General features: G+C 51.2%; 1 protein-coding gene across 4 annotated transcripts in view; it reads right to left on the bottom strand.

The window, feature by feature from the left end:
• Positions 1-16747, bottom strand: part of RTKN (rhotekin) — a 45945-nt gene that overhangs the window by 3243 nt on the left and 25955 nt on the right. For all 4 annotated transcript variants that reach the window (XM_084855176.1, XM_084855178.1, XM_084855177.1 and 1 more), the window contains 8 exons: positions 16353-16552; positions 10934-10995; positions 9738-9791; positions 8812-8929; positions 7559-7786; positions 7374-7468; positions 6920-7026; positions 6197-6322 (listed from right to left, as the gene is read on the bottom strand). In XM_084855176.1, coding sequence (XP_084711302.1) covers positions 6197-6322; positions 6920-7026; positions 7374-7468; positions 7559-7786; positions 8812-8929; positions 9738-9791; positions 10934-10995; positions 16353-16552 — 990 coding nt within the window. The remainder of the gene's footprint in view (positions 1-6196; positions 6323-6919; positions 7027-7373; positions 7469-7558; positions 7787-8811; positions 8930-9737; positions 9792-10933; positions 10996-16352; positions 16553-16747) is intronic.

Here is a 16747-nt window from a genome sequence, read left to right as displayed (position 1 = left end):
AGGACCAGCCCAGGGGGTTCCTATGCTGGCCCACAGTGCTGTGATGATCCTCCGTGCATTGCTCGTGGTGACCCCCAACCCGCCTCTTGCATGGGCTTGGGCACTGCACCCAGGTATGGCCCGTGCAGGGTTCTCCACATCCTCCCTCGTACAGAGGGGAAAGGCAGGCCATCCAAAAACAGTGCCAAATTGGGTCGCAGCCAGATGGCCACAGCCACCCTTAGCTGGTGACGGTGTCCAGAAGTGTGTGGATGGGGTGAAGGATGGGGAAGAGACATCGAAAAGATGTCTCAAAACCAGAACGCAAAATGGGTGTGCCTGTGAAACCTGGACAAAACAAAAAGCCATGTGTGGGATGGCTGTATTGGCCCCAGGAGTGTTATCGAGTCACCTGTAGTGTTAGAGGGGCCTAGAGATCCATAATGCTTGTTTAAGTTCATTATTAGTGCAATTCCCTTGCTAGTAAGCCTCCGAGCATGTGGAGATGAGTCAAAGGGCCAATAGCGCGGTCTAGCACATTCCATACTAATGAGTGAGAGTGTTACCAAGCACTCTGCCTGGGAAGTGAACTTTCTTTACCTTAAAGCTACAGGTGGCTGTGCTGAGAACCAAGCCTGGGTAGTCTATGTTGGGAATGAACACTAGGAGGCGCTCGCTGCTGTCATGCTGCCTGATTGCTAACATGTATGGTAGAAAACCCATTGTACCCCATGGCTCTGGGTTCAGAGAAGCTGTCTGATCCAACCACTGGGTACACCTGTGTGCTGTAAGTTACTCAATAAAGTACTCCTTTATCAGTAAACCTGGATCTGATTTATCACTATCTTGGCACCTCTAAACTAAGAGGTTGAAGCCCACGGCCGGGGCAACACAATTGACTCAGCAAGCAGGGCGCCAAGGATACTGCTGTGTTCAGATTCCCAGGGAAGGAGGATCGGGGGGTCGGCGTGTTAAACCGACTCCCGGGCTGGCCACCGTTGGAGCTGTGGGGTCCAGCCACAAAGCAACTGGCAGTCCTGTGTGGCCCGATTGCATGGCCAGAGGTCGAAGAGGACAGCACACCAGTGGGTCTGGAAACTGCATTGGAATCTCTGCAGCTGGAAACGTGGTCAGCTAAAGAGAAGCGACATGCAGGACCTCAAGCATGGTTAATGCTGACAGCTTTAAGAGCTGTCGGGCAGAAGGAATCAGAACGGAGAGAGGAAACAGCAGAACAGCTCAAGGCCAAGCTGGAAAAAGAGAAAGATCTAAGGCTGTTAATTAGAGAAACGTTGCAGGACAGCCTGGCCTCTAATGCGGCGTGGGAGCGTGAAGCCAAAGACGTAGCTGTTAGCCTGGTACGCCAAGCTCAGAAGTGCCCCCAGTGTTCTGAAGTGTACAGCATCATCACCTCGCCTAATTGGGGTGAAATCCCTAGGAAGTGGAAACTGAAGATGAAGACCCAGAAGATGAAGACGAGGAACGGAGTAAAGGTGAAGAATCAGTGCCCAGGGCACGGGATAGACCCCTCTTAGAGTGGGAAGTGCGCCAGAGGACGGTCCCAAGGCAGAATGAAGCAGAGAGACCACGTTGAAGATCTCTGTCAAGGTAACAGTGTTTAGTTTTGAACTGTGTTAGAATTTCATAGAGCTTGTAGCTACCGGCCATCAGCTATATGATTTCTGAAGAGTGTAACCCTTAAACTTTTGTCGTTGGATTCCCTGCAATGAAATCTCACTGATTTGAGTGTCCAGTGTTGGACTGCCTGAGTGTGTGCATTGAAGAGATCGAGAAACCTGGCAATACATTCCTGGCCAAGCCAAAAACACGCTACTACTATGCTCCTGCAAGCTGCCAACAAGCTGTAAGCTGGGAGACCCAACCTGATTGAGAGGAAAAGAAGATATCGTAGTGGCTGTCTCCAAAAACACTGAGACAGGCATAGCTGGCTGGCTGATGCTGTAGGTGATGTTACAACTGCAAATTAAGACTGTTTTCCTGTTTGAGACCCCAGCAGAAAAAGATGACCTGAGTCATTTGTTGCCCCTGACAAAGCAAAGATTTGGTTGCCCTATACCTCATTGTGTCTTGTTTTGAACTTGGGATTTACAAGTACAAACTGTAAAGTTTTACTTTGAAGTCCTGCAAATCATAGACGGCCACTACGATATCTTCTTTTCCTCCTAAAGAAAATGGATGGCTGCAAGTATAATGCAAGTATAATGCAGCCCCCCATCTCCCTGCAACATCCTAAGTTCTGGCAGTTTGTTTTGCGTGCCAGGTTAAGGGAAAAGAAGGGAGTGTGTATCATGTTGTGAATCCCTGGCTAGCCTGTCTAGTGACTGATAGCCCCAAAAGTCCCCTCCGCCCACACAACCCTCAGTTTCCTTAGTCCATGTTTAAGAAGCGTGTAAAGGTATAATTGTTGTTCCCTTGGTGTTAAGAGCTGTGCAGTTCAAAACTGCCCTTTAACTGTAAGTTTACTTTTGCAAAGAGGAGGGGATCATAGAGCTCTCCTTTTCTCCTTGCAAAAGAGATGGTTTTGTTGTTTTTAATGTGTTTGAAATAATTTAGATTTAGATTTTCAAGTAGACTCAGTGAAAGCTTAGAAGCACTGGCAATGTGTTTACACGCTCCCTAGGTTAGACAGTTGCTTCCCTTCACCAATCTCTGAGCAACCAAGCCGAGACAGTGTGGCGGGAGGGGAGTAAATTTTTAGAGTGAAGAAGCATTATGAGAGCAACGTTATAGCCAAGATATGATTAAAAGTAGCCTAGAAGAGTTTAGGCCTATTCAGTTTTTAGAATGTCAGAGTTTGTGTGAGCTTATCTCTGTCGGTGTTCTCAGAGCAGAGCCAGGGAAGTCACCCAACTCCCGGTCCGCCACTAGTCTAGCCTTGGTGGGCAGGGAGGCTGGAAGCTGTCTATGGGAACCTGACAGAGGCAGAGCGAGATTTACAGAAAGGTTGCCCAGGTTGAAGTGTCACTGCTAGAAAGCTGAGGAGTGCCGCTCTGTTTAGGCAGATGTCTGGCTGAAAGGCTAAAAGCCCTTGTCTGTCAAGGGATCTGGAAGGGGTGTACAATCACACCTTCCCCCTTAAGCTGATGCAAAGGCCGGAGCAGACAAACTGGATGAGGGTTCAGAGGAGGGCAACAAAGATGATCAGGGGACTGGAAACAAAGCCCTATGAAGAGAGACTGAAAGAACTGGGCATGTTTAGCCTTGAGAAGAGAAGGCTGAGGGGAGATAGGATAGCGCTCTTCAGGTACTTGAAAGGTTGTCACAGAGAGGAAGGCCAGGATCTCTTCTCGATCATCCCAGAGTGCAGGACACGGAATCATGGGCTCAAGTGACAGGAAGCCAGATTCCGGCTGAACATCAGGAAAAACATCCTGACTGTTAGAGCAATACGACAATGGAACCAATTCCCTAGGGAGGTGGTGGGCTCTCCCACACTGGAGGCGTTCAAGGCGAGGCTGGACAGCCCTCTGTCAGGGATGCTCTGACTTGGATTCCTGCCTTGAGCAGGGGGTTGGACTCGATGGCCTTGTAGGCCCCTTCCAACCCTACTATTCTGATTCTATCTATGATTCTATGAGCCTTTGCTGGAAACATGTTGTCTTTATTGCCCAAAGCCTGCTCTGTTTGGATCCATCATCGTTTGGGCTTTTAAGAGACACTCTGCACATGGACTGGAACTCTAGATTGTTAAGGACTTGCCATGAAAAGTACTGTGAGGCTTTTCGTGGACTTGAACTCTCGTTGCTGTGGATTGTGTGTCTGTGTTTGCAGTCAGCTCAGTGTACGGCAGGCCGAGTTTGATCCGTGAGTTTTGGACTTCCCTCTGCCAGAACTCATGCAGCGTGGAGTTGCCGATGCAAAAGCGGTGGCCTGGAAGTCTTTGCATGCATGAGCATGCCCCTTCCTTGATCTTGAGGGGCCGACCATGTGGCCTGGAGGAGCAGTATGATTGCTGGATCCGCTCCATCATGCCTCACCATGCAAGAAGTGTTTTCCAGTCATGGTGTTAGATTTCAATGTAAGTTTGTTGTGTGCATTTTATGATTTTTTGAATACTATGTAATATTTGCATATGTCTTTACTGTCTGAATGACACTGAGCGTGCTTCCCAGCGGTTTAATGGTGGTGCCACCCGGGACAGAGCTTTCAAAGTTAACATGCAGGAGGCAAACAAATCCATGAGTAAGGACAAAGAAAGTGGAAAGAAAGAAAGAGAAAGTGGCAGACATAAAAAGAGGGAGAAGGAGAAAGGCAAGGAGAAGGAACAGGTGAAGGGAAAAGAAGTGGACAAAGAGAAAGAAAAAGAGGGGGTACCCGGGGGTGGAGTAGCCACAATAATGTATGAAGTGAATATTTTCAGAAGGACAATGGAAATGGTATTGAACAACACTGCTGAGGCACTAGAAGCCATTGAGATAAAGATGACAGAGTGTGATAAATCACGGTGTAAAGGCTTTGTATGTGCAAAGTGAGAAGATATATCACCTAGAAGGGGAGTACCTCTTTGAACTGATTTCAGACTGGTTTCAAAGAATCGGGAGGGGTGCGTGGAAGTGAGTGGTTGCAATAATTCTGACTGTTATTGGCAGCTTTATAGCTTTGTGTGCTTGCCAATATGGCTGGCACATTTTAAAGAATACATTTAAGTAGATGTCAACGCCCTGGTGATCAAACGGCAGGGCAAAGAAGATCTGGCCCTCTGGGTAAGAAGAGATTGTGACGCATAGACTGCTATTGTCCTTTGATTATCTAGGGCTGGAATGTATTGGTCCCAGGAGCGTAATCAAGTCACCTGTAGTGCTAGAGGGGCCTAGAGATCCATAATGCTTGCTTAAGCTCATTATTAATGCAATTCCCTTGCTAGTAAGCCTCTGAGCATGTGGAGATGAGTCAAAGGGCCAATAGCGCAGTCTAGCACATTCCATACTAATGAGTAAGAGTGTTACCAAGCACTCTGCCTGGGAAGCAAAGTTTCTTTACCTTAAAGCTACAGGTGGCTGTGCTGAGAACCAAGCCTGGTTAGTCTAAGCTGGGAATGAACGCTAGGGGGCACTTGCTGCTGTCATGCTGCCTGATTGCTAACATGTATGGTAAAAAACCCATTGTACCCTATAGCTCTGGGTTCAGAGAAGCTGTCTGATCCAACCATTGGGTACGCCTGTGTGCTGTAAGTTACTCAGTAAAGTACTCCTTGTAAGTAAACCCGGGTCTGATTTATCACTATCTTGGCACCTCTAAATTAAGAGGTCGAAGCCCACGGCTGGGGCAACACAATGGCCCAGCCCTCCCCTCCCCTCTGTATATGGAGCTGGTCTGCACACCTGCCTATTTACCAGCCAGGTTCACGATTGTTAAAAATGAGAAGAAGCTGGAGCAGGCAAGGCAGGGGCAGGGCAGAGGCGCCACTGCCGGTACAGTTCCAAAAGGGTTCTTCCCACGACCACAGCTGGGGCCAAGGACCCAATGTTTACTTTTGGAAAACCCACAAGCAGCCAGCTCTCACTCTAGCTGTACTCTCAGTTTAGGGGCCTGAACACAAAACTGGTCTTCATAAAGACCTCATCACTTTCCTTCTAACAGCAGCGCCCACAGGGACCGCAGAGCACTGGACATCAGCGGGGGCACATTCACTGCAAAGTGATCCTGATCCCTTCCCAAGAAAGGGACACACTGATCAGAACGATCAGAGGTGTGGCTACAGGGGCCTCCTCCTGCACAGCTTGGCAGCATCTTCCACACGTGCGACTCGGTCTCTACTCTCCACACGCCACTTTGGAAGGGCACTCTGATCTCAGGCCTTGGAGTGATCTTACGCTTACCTAGAGGAAAGTTGAATGCTGTATTGCTCTCCTGTTTTATTCTGGTTTTGATCTCTTTCTGCTACATTCTGGAACTTGCTGGTATCATAAAATGTCAACAAAACAAAAAGCAAAAACCCTGCAAGGGTGGGGGGTGAGGAATCGCTCTACAGCAGATTCTAGAGCGAATCACATCGAGGGGTGAGTCACGCCAAGGGCCGTGCAGAACTGTGGCCAGAAGGTGGTGGGCCCTGGGATGACTCGGGCAAAGCGCGCGTGGGGGGGAGGTGCTCGACCTGCGACTGTGGAGGAGACGGACGCTGCAGCCATGGAGCTGAGGCGCCCCTCCCTCGCCTCCCAGCCTGCTCTTGGGGCTCCCACACCACCCGCCCACGTACCTTGTTGATGGCAATGGTGAAGGCTGGTTCCTCCTGGCCTTCTGCATCCTTGGGGTGCCGGTAGCAGAAGAGGCTGGAGCCACGCAGGAGGCAGAAGAGCCGCAGCCAGCCGGGCGGCTGCCCCTGCTGCACAGGCGGGGTGGGGGAGGAGAGGAATGCTGATGTCCAGACAGCCTGCTGCTGGTCCCTGTGCTGCCCCCCCCCCCCAAGCAGGCCCAGGCAGGCTGCAGCCCGTCTGACAGATAAGGGCCTGGAGGCGCGGGGGGAGCCTCAGCTTGCATCCGGCTGCCCCAGCCCCACCCCATCCCGCTCCCAGGCTGGAGCAGGGGTGCCGGAGAGGGAGAAGAGGCCTCGGGTCTGGCTGCCAGGCTATCGCGAGGGCGAGCAGCACGCAGGACGCAGGCCACGTGTGCGGCCCCGGGGAGGCCCTCCGCCCCCTATTGCGGTTGGTTAGTTTAATTTTTTCAGGAAAAGCAGGAAGTTGCAGTTTGCCGCTGAAGATTGTCAGCAAACTGCTACAGTGGCTTAGAATGGATTCATGCAGCTTGGAAACAAGCTACATGTGTCCATCGCAAGCCTTCGCAGTGGCCCGAGGCTCAGAACTGCCCTGTCGGGGAGGGCGGTTGGCCCTGGGCCCACCATCCAATGTAACGCCCAGTGGGGACATGGGACTTCACAGCCTGGCGTCCTGCTCCTCAACTGCCCCCCCCGCAGAGCCCTTACCTGCACCTTCAGGAAGCCGCACATCCTTTGGTGGAGTGCACAGTTGGGCTGGGCCGCCAGGCGACAGCAGACACTGCCGTACAGGGGGAGCCAGAACGAGCTCTCCTCTGGGAGAAGGAAGCGCAGGGTCAGCTGGACACAGGGCTGAGCAGCAGCATCCCCAGCAGCCTTGGAGCCCAGGGAAGGGGGGCACAGGACACCGCCCGTCTCCTGGAGCAGGCAGGCCCAGGCTCCAGGAGGGCAACTCCCTCTCCTCATGCCCCAACCCCCAGTGACCGCCCCCCCCGTTTCTCGAGAGCGGCCTTCCAGGCCATCGGAAGCGTTCTCCATCACCGTCAGTTGGGCACCGCAGCTCCTCCAGTGACAAGGGAAAGGGGCCCACCTCTCCTGTCAGCACGGGGCCCCTTCAAAGCCCCTTCAACCTGCACCCCCAGGCCCTCTTTGCCATGAATACCGTTGCCAGTGATGATGAGGTCATGGGTGCGGAAGGCATCCTGGACCTGTGCCAGGCGGAGGGTGGTGCATGCCAGCAGCTGATACTTGGGCCCCCTGGAAGAGAGCACAGGCAGAGCAGGTAAGCCTGGTGCGGGAGGGGGGGCGTGCACCACAGGAGCAGGTGGGCAGCGGCCAGGTACTCACGCCACGCTGGGGGCAGGCAGCAGCAGGGGGCTGTTGCCGCCGTTGCTCGTAGGGCTGCCAGGCCCTCCCCCGTCCAGGGCTGCTCGCACCCGCCTCCCGGACGAGCGCCCCAGAGAGCTGCTCAAGCGGCTGGCCAGCTTCTTGGGGGTGCTGCCCAGTGCAGAGTCCTCCTCCAGGCCGGCACTGTACAGTTCCACCTTCAGCTCAAAGTCTGGGCCTGCCTCCGTGCTGGGGAGAGAGAGAGAGGGAAGGAGCCGTGAAGGAAGCCCAAGGGCAACCCAGCGTGGCCATGGTGCGCGGAGATGCTCCGCCCCCTGGGCCGCAGAGCCGCCATCGTCTTGTCCGAGGGAATCCCAGCTGCCTGGGGGAGCGCCGCAGCACAGGATGCGGGACGTGTTGTGAAACTGGGAGACCCTCTGGGTGAGCAGGGTGCTTCCAGACAGACAGCTCCTAGCGCTGGCAAAGAATCACTCTTCCACGGTAAGCTAGAGTGGCACTGCAGTGGACTTTGCAGGCGGTTGGAAGGTGGGTGCGTTTCCTGTGTATACTTCCATCTGTGTTCCATCCACACCAGTGAGCTTAGCGCTATTCTGTGTGTATAACAGGCATGGTTTTGATGTAGGAAATGACTTATCAGACAGCTGAACCTATCACAGCTCAACTAACATTCACTATACCTTTGTAGTGGCTGCCATTCTTAACAGCTGTGTTTGAAAAAAATGATCTTTTAATTAGCACTGAAACACTTTTCTCTCCCTCCCCGCAGCTCAGCCCAAGACAGACTGGGCAAGTGTTTTCACCACCCCCAAACAGAATGCTCAACAGAGGGCTGAGACTTACCAGAAAAATGACAAGGGTCCAGCTTGTCCTACGATAAGATCTGTATAAAAGCCAGTTGGAAGAGACTGCTTTGGAGGGGTTCAGTTCAAGGCAAGCAGGTCTGCATGCTCATTCCCTGCTTGTCCTGTCCCACGGGCCTCAGACTTTTGCCGTGCCTCTCATTGTCTCCCCTTCTTCCCTCTCAGCCCCCTTTCCCCTCTTCTCCAAAAAATGCCCAATTCCTCTTCAAAAGCCAAACTTTTGTAACATGAACCTTGTGCAAACATTTCTGCCCACTGATCCATTCTTTCCAGATTGCAGAATGGGAAAGATTTCCCTCCAGCGCTGCCCAAAAAGGTAGGTAGGGGTGTGTCTGAGTGTGTGTGACAGAGAGAGAGAGCATGGGCGGGCAGGTGGGCGGGGCAGCGACTCACAAGAGGATTGTGTTCTCAAAGCAGATGTCGGTAAGCGTCCGGTCTACCAGCACCATCTCTGTGTCATAGATCTCTGTGCCAATCTGTAGCAGGCAGAACACCGCACAACGATGCAAATCTGGCAAGGAAAGAAAGGATATTTTTTGCACCCACAGGCAGCACCTCTTCAAATCCCCAGACTCTGGGCAGCATGACCATTACCAGGGCTCCTTTGCAGCTGGGAATCACAACAGCCAGCTTTATTTACATTTGTGCCCTAGATGCATGAGGAACTCTGGGATGCAAAGGCCAGGGTGGAAAGAACACAGGGGCCCACGTGGGCCCTCCAGAACTGCACAGATCCCTGGGGGAGGCAAAGCCAGGGCTGCACAGATGGAACATTAGAGTAGGCAGCAGAGCAGGGTTTGCTCCCAGGGGGCAGTCCTGATGCCTCTCATCCTCATCATGTGAGCAAAACATACCAGCAACACATCAAACACTGGTTCAGAAGTCAATCTTGCCTTTCCCCCTATGCTTCAGGTGGGCTGCCCGCCTTTTTTATTTTAAGTGCCACAGGTATATTTATTCATTTAAACTTTCATCCTTTTTTCTTTCCCTTTTTAAAACACAAACAATATAGAGTCAGTTACAAAACTGCTCCGTAAGTGGGGAGGGCAAGTGTGTGCTTGTGACATTACAGGCACTAGACAATCAGTGCTATACCTTCTCCGGCTTCTGCTGCGAACTTACAGAACCAGGTATTTCCCAAGCTCAGTCCTGGTAGCAGTTTGCTTGAACAGCAGATGGCGAGTGTGCTTCCAGAGCAACCACACACTTCAAATAATGTTATATCTGTCCACATCAAGTGTGTCATATACAAAACAAGTTGGAGGCAGGGGCTAGACTAAGACACACCAGCTGAGAGGCTACCACCAGGAAGGACGTACCACCCTTGTTCCTGAAATATTCTGTGTCCTTCCACATCAGGGGGATCCGGAGATCTGAAAAAGGAAGAAAGTTAAAGTCTGCCAGCCTCTTATGAATACCACGTACACAATTAGCAGTGACTAAAAGCTGACTGGTTTACCAGTGCAGTCCTAAGAATCATTCTACCCCACTTATATACTTCCAATGAATGACATCCAGGGGAGGGGGCATTTCAAAGATGAGCATACATGGAGACCAACCATCTAAATAACCATTTGCTTTCATTCTCTTCTGATGCATTCCGAGCATGTCTGGTCCAGACAGGAGTATGAAGCTCTTGCTTTCCATTTTGAGCTATTATCCCAGCTCCAGCTGCTGTAGTCAATACACTCAATATTAACAAGGAGGCTTTGCTTTTGGTGGGACAGTTAAGAATATGTTTACATCTTTGGGTGCCTTCGAAAGCACTGGCGGGAACCCAGGCTGCAAACTGACAGAAGAGTGCAGTGGTGGAAACTGCTTTAAATCATCATAATCACAAACAACAGCTGGAGGAATTCAGATCAGGGCCCTGGAGTTTCCCAGGCATTGTATTTCCATTTAAAGTCACTCAGCTCCCCTCCCCCTCCAGCTATTTGCGACTCTCTCTGGATAGAGACCGCCTACCCACAGTTATCCATGCTCCGGTAACCACCTGCTTGGATTACTGCAATGTGCTATATGTGGGGCTGCATTTGAAGATGGTCCTAAAACTTCAGCTGGCCCAAAAAAGGGCAGAAGATTATTAACAGGGCCAGGCCAGCTTGATCAATGGTGGCACCCAGTGTGGAATGCCCATCCCAGAAAGGCTTGCCTGGTGCCTACCTTGTACCAGGTGAAGACCTACATATTTCCTGAGGCTGTAGAGTCATAGAATCATAGAATAGTAGGGCTGGAAGGGGCCTACAAAGCCATCGAGTCCAACCCCCTGCTCAATGCAGGAATCCAAGTCAGTCCTTCCATTCTAGAAACTGCATCAGTGTATTTTTAGAACTTTGCACTGCTGCTTGCAGTCCACCTCCTTCATTAGTTTTTGGACCTAGAATGGGGCTGGATGTGCTCTTTCCCCCTTCCCCCCCTTGCATTCTCCCCCCCGAACACTCGCTCACACATGCGTGCGGACACAGGGCTTGAGCCAGGCAGGCACGTTCTGCCTGGCCAGTCAGGGGCTCCTCACCTGAGACGCAGACTCTGCCCCGACACGGCAAGCGATCACCCATGGGCCCAGCGTCTGAAGGGCTATTGGGGGGGGGGGGCAGAAATAGAGCACTGTCAAAAAAACCCTTCTGCTGCTGGACTCCCATTCTATATACAAGCACACAATTTACTGCACTGACCAAAAGTTAAAGAACAGTCAAGGATCATGACTGTATCCTTTATTGGCAAAAGAGAAAATTAAGCATCTGTTAGAAAGTAGGGGAAACAGGATTACTAGAACAGCTGAACTCTTTATTTATAATTTAATCTATTTAAATGATTTTTATGCTGCTGTTCATACACCTTCATAATGGTTTGCAAATTTAAAACATAAACAAACAAAACAACAAAATCCCATTAAAACAGATTTAGGGCGCAATCCTAACTACACAGGCAGCTGTGACCTCGGAGGTGACTGCCCATCCAAAGCAAGGCAGGAGAGGCACGGGGGGATCGTTCCCTCTGTGCCTCTCCCGCCTTGCTGTTTTTCGCTAGACGGCCATTTCCGGCTGTCTAGCGGCAGGGGGCCCGACCAGGAGAGAAAGCTGCCGTGCGACACACTGGATGTGTCGTTTGCGCAGTTCTGGTCTCCCTGCCCCAGAATGCCCCCTGGAACGCCCCTGTTCCGTCACTCTGCTCCTCTTACGAGCACAGAGGAAGAGGCTTCTCTGCGCTGCCTCTGAGGCAGTGTGGACGAGGGGGGAGGTTGGTTTTTTGGGAACTGACCTCGGACCTCGGGCTCTGAAGTCGGTACCTGGAAAACAGCATATCCTATGGCCCTCTAGACAGTGTCTAGCGGCCATCAGATTGCTCCCTCCATAGTAGAAAAATAGTAGGAAAAAAAAAAGACAGAAGCAAGCAAGACTGACAACAACAAAAATAATAAATCAAAGGCCTTCTGGGAAAGCAAATGCTTCGGCTGCTTCAGAAAGGGCAACAGGAAGGAAGCTGAATCAGTGTCTCTTGGAAGTGAGTTCCACGGCCCTGGGGCTGCCACAAAAAAAGCCCTGCTCCTGGTGGAGGCTTAGCCTAGCTTCTCCATAACATAGTATCTGCAGCAGGGTTTTCAGATATTACAAGCCAGTGGCGGGGGGAACGGGAGGGCTCATATGGGAGCAGACATTCCTCAAGATTCCAGTTACATGTTCAGAGATCTCACTGCTTCACCTGGATATCTGCTTTGAATAATTTGCTTTTAAAAACTGTACAATTCACATATTTGTTGCCATCTATCCTATCTAGAACAAATGGACCTGGCCTCAGTTATGCATCCCCAAGTAACTAGGGCTGAGTTATATCCAGACTTGACTACTGTAATGCACTCTTTGTGGGGCTGCCTTTGAAGACGACTCAGAAATTTCTGCTGGTACAGAATGCAGCTGCTCATGTCCTTGCTGGAGCTAGGCAGCCAGATCATATTGTACCAATCCTGCACTGGTTACCAGCACTTTTCGGGGCCCAATGCTGGTGCTGACCTTTAAAGCCCTACACGGTTTGGATTCAGATTATTTGCAGGTCCACCTACTCTCATATGAACCCCCTGATGCTTCAAGACCATCTTCAGCAGCCCAACTTACTGGCCTACGACTAAGGTCGAGAACAATGGTGGGCGCTAGAGAGAGAGCCTTCTCAGGGGTGGCCCCTGGAAACCCTGTGGAAATCCCTCCCAGGAGAGAGACATTGGCCCCATCTGTAGCTGCTTTTAAGAGGGATTTATTTATTTATAGCATTTATATCCCACCCTTTTTCCTCTTGCAAGGAACCCAAGGTGGCTTACATTCTCCTCCTCCTCCTCTCCATTTTATTCTCATAACCACAACCCTGTGAGGTGCGTTGGACTGAGGGTCTCTGACTGGCCCAAATTCACCCAGTGAGCTTCCATAGCCAACTGGGGACTAGAACCCGGATCTCCTGACTCCCAGTCCAACACTCTCACCACTATACCACGCTGGCTCTTTAAAGACACATCTTCTCTTCCTGACTTTTAATTGAGAAGGTTTATGGTACTGGCTAATGTTAAATATTTAAAATTTTAATTTTATACTTAATTTTACTGTTATAGAGTGACTTGGTTCATGATGGCCCACAGTGGCTTAATTTACCTCTGGGGGCTGACGGTTGTCTAACCCTCAAACAAACCCTTCACATGACACAAGCCATGGCAAGCTGGGTGCCCACGGGCGCCATGCAAAAATGGCACCTGCAGGTGCCCAGCACAACGTGACAGCCCCTGCAGGGTAAATTAACCCACAGTGGGCTGTTGTTATTTATTTATTTATTTATTTATTTATTTATTGAATTTCTTAATCGCCCCTCTGGCCAGTCACCTGGCCACTCTGGGCAATGTACAGCAATACAATTTTAAAACAAAACTACTTTAAAACATCGTATTTCTAAAAATACCCTAGCCCACTCCAAATGCCTGCATGAACAACCACGTTTTTAATACGTGGCGGAAGCTCATTAAAGAGGGGGCATGGCTGAGTTCCCTAGGGAGGGAGTTCTACAGAGTGGGGGCCACCACAGAGAAGGCCCTCTCCCTCGTCCTCACCAGCCTAGCTGTCCTGGCTGATGGGACAGAGAGAAGGCCATCCGAGGCTGATCTTGTTAAGCAGCCTGTCTGGTGTTGCTGGAGGCACTCCTTGAGATAGGCTGGGTCAGAACCATATAGGGTTTTAAAGGTCAAAACCAACACCTTGAATTTGGCCCGGAAAACCACTGGTAACCAGTGCAACTCCTTCAGCACCGGTGTGACGTGATCTCGCCGGCGGCTGCCTTTAATCAGGCGAGCCGCCGCGTTCTGCACCAGCTGCAGCTTCCGAACCGTCTTCAAGGGTAACCCCACGTAGAGCGCATTACAGTAGCCTAGATGAGAGGAGACCAAGGCGTGTACTCCCAATGGGAGCAGATGGCTGGGAAGGTGGGGGTGCAGCCGCTGCATCAGATGGAGGTGGCGCAGCGCTGTCCGACGCACAGTGATGCATGAACAGGCCCACTGTAAGCCACTGTAGGAAGACCATGGTCTTGAAAGGTGGCCAAGGAATACATTAAATAAAATAAATGCATATGACAGAAAGAACTTAAGAAGACCCATGCTGGATCAGTCCAGCATTCTGTCCCCACAGTGGCCAACCAGCCGCCCATGAAACCCACAAGCAGGCCATGAGTGTAACAGCACCCTACTCTGAGGAAACACGTTGGGTGTCCTCAGCACGGTCCCCCGACAATCTCTGCCAGCGGTGTCATGTAGGAACTGAACCCCGAGGGACTCCACAGCAGTCCCACTGCACCACCTCCTGGCTCCAGCCCTCTAGGAGGAAGCGCGACCACAGCAGTGCAGTGCTCCTAGTCCTGCCAGGCGGCCGAGAAGGACACCATGCGGATGGTGCTGAAAGCCACCGAGAGGTCCAGCAGATGCCAGAGGGTCACACTGCTCCTGTCTCTCTAGCACAGTGTCATTGGGGGGAAGAACCCCAGGGCCACCTCCTCCAAGGGGCCTTGGAGAGGAGGGGGCACTGATGGCCAGATCAGCACAGCCAGCCAGAGCCCCCCGGCGGCCTGGGGGACAGAGCAGGCCAGGTCTGAGCGGACGGTCTCCAGACACCTGCGCCCATCAAGACCACCCTTGGGCAAGACCAACGGAGCCCCGTCCAAGCAGCTGAGGCAGCCAGCAGGAGCGAAGGGGCTGCAGAGGGGCTATTTGGCAGGGGTCCCTCTTGGGAGCTCCCTCCCCAGGGAGGCCTGCCTGGCAGCCGCACAATCTGCTTTATTTTAGGAGCTGGGTGGAGATTCCATTTTCCCAGGCCTTTTAAATCAGCGAAGCTTTATTTCGGCAGCTGCTCTAATGTTTGACACAGCCATTCATTATGGCCTCATCATCGTCGTCATCATCATCATCATTATTATTATTAATTGCTCTTTTAGGCTAACACAGGAGTTACTTCTGAGCAGACATCCATAGGACTGTGCTGTCAATTAATACTGTTTTGTGAAACACCTTAAATATTTTCAAGTTGAAGGATGGGATACAAATCTTTTAAATAAATAAAGTTATACAGACTCCACACCCAACCTGGCATCCAAGTCAAGGTGGATCTGACCAACTTGATCTTCAAAATGCCGTGCAAGCGTGTTACAGTGGGCAGCAGATGGTTCCAAGGGATCGTGCCTGGCCAGCTGCACCAGCACCCCGCCCACCGTTTATAGCTCTGCTGGATGACATTCTGCAGATGCAGCCCTGGTGCAATCCTGGTAAGATTTCTTTCTTTTCAACACAGCCACGGAACAGCTCTCAAACGAGCACTAAGCCATGTTCAGTTGCATCTGTCCCAGATTTTCTGCCGTTTACCATCTAGCCTTCGTCTCAACCACTTTGTGATGCACAATATCAGCAGCCAAAATCAGGGCAAAAAATGTGTTCAAAGGAACACTGGCAAATTCTCCAAGAGTTTTAGTCTGACATTAAAGTAGTGGCAGGCTTTATTTTAAGATAACTGTTGTGGATAATTGTTTAATTTGCTTTTTAAATTGTACAACTTACATATTTGCTGATGTTTTTGCTTGGTTTCTTTCATTTTTATGGTGGCCTCATCTGGCCATGTTAGCATTTTGGAGTTATGATTTATGTACAGGATATTTTACCTATATATATTACTTGTTAACCAGAGAGTTGTAATGGCCCAGAACTACACAACTCAGGGGGTACTACCTCACAGGACTGAAAAAATGTATGCAAAGAGTCAAAAAGCACCAGAAGGCTGTGACTTTTTCATTTCTAGGACATTCAGAGCTGCTAACAAAACAGGGAAAAAATTGATCAAATCAATTTTTAAAAAGGCAATACACAATAAAACAAAAGCTAAAGCTGCAGGGGCAATTTTCAAAGCAGCAAGCCAGAGTCCAAAAACAGTGGCACAAATGAAGGGCAAAGGCAAGTCCCTTCCCACCAGGGGCGGGGACCCTGCAGCCCTCCAGATGTCGAGGGAGTCCAACTCCTATCAGCCCCATCCAGCATGGCCAATGGTCAAAGATGATGGGAGGCGTAGTTCAGCAACATTTGGTTCTGCAGTGTTGCACTACACTGTCTGAAGCAGCCCGGTGGCTCCTGCCCCTAGGACTGGCTCCTGTATGTTCCCCGATGCCCAACACCCCCCCTCCCCGCTGGAGTCCCCCTTGTTACTACCCCCAAGCTTTTTCTCCAGAGCCAGACCTCACTAGATTGCAGTCCCAGATTGCTTCTGAGCCTGTGCAGAGTGCCGGCCCACTAGAAAAGAGCCTCAATGTATGGCGATTGGCGCCCAACCAACCCTGAGTACAGCACCGCTCATCTTTGCAGTTAAGCACTGCCACCTTTGCTAACTGGTTGCTGTATTCTCTCAGTTTCTCTCACACGTGCTCACCGTCGGGCCATGTGCTGCATGACTTGTGCCTCCTTCATGCGCTGCAGCTCAGCCATGTAGGCCAGGATGCGGCTGTTGCAGACCAGCAGGCTCTTGGTGACCTCCAGCGCCTGTGGGCGTTGGGTGCAGGCAGCCAGCAGCTTGCAAGCCCCTTCGCGCATGCGGATCTCATGGTCGATCTTCTTCTGGATGTCTGTGCCCTGGGTGGGGTGGGGGGAGAGATGGGGGCATTGTGAATGGAGCTAAGGTGGGGGCTCCAATAAGACTGGGGCAGACAGCTCAAGGACCCCTTGAAATGGGGACAGGGCATGTGCTGGGTGGGGCTCTGACCATGTGGGGAGGGGTTCTGGAAGATGCCGTGAGGTCAGGGAAAGCCATGTGAGATCATTCTTGTT

Source organism: Heloderma suspectum, chromosome 5 (genome assembly GCF_057233095.1).
Source record: "Heloderma suspectum isolate Gila_16-S chromosome 5, 16-S_ref, whole genome shotgun sequence".
Lineage (NCBI taxonomy): Eukaryota > Metazoa > Chordata > Lepidosauria > Squamata > Helodermatidae > Heloderma > Heloderma suspectum.
Note: the sequence above shows the minus strand (reverse complement) of the source record. Positions and strands in the feature narration are given on the sequence as shown.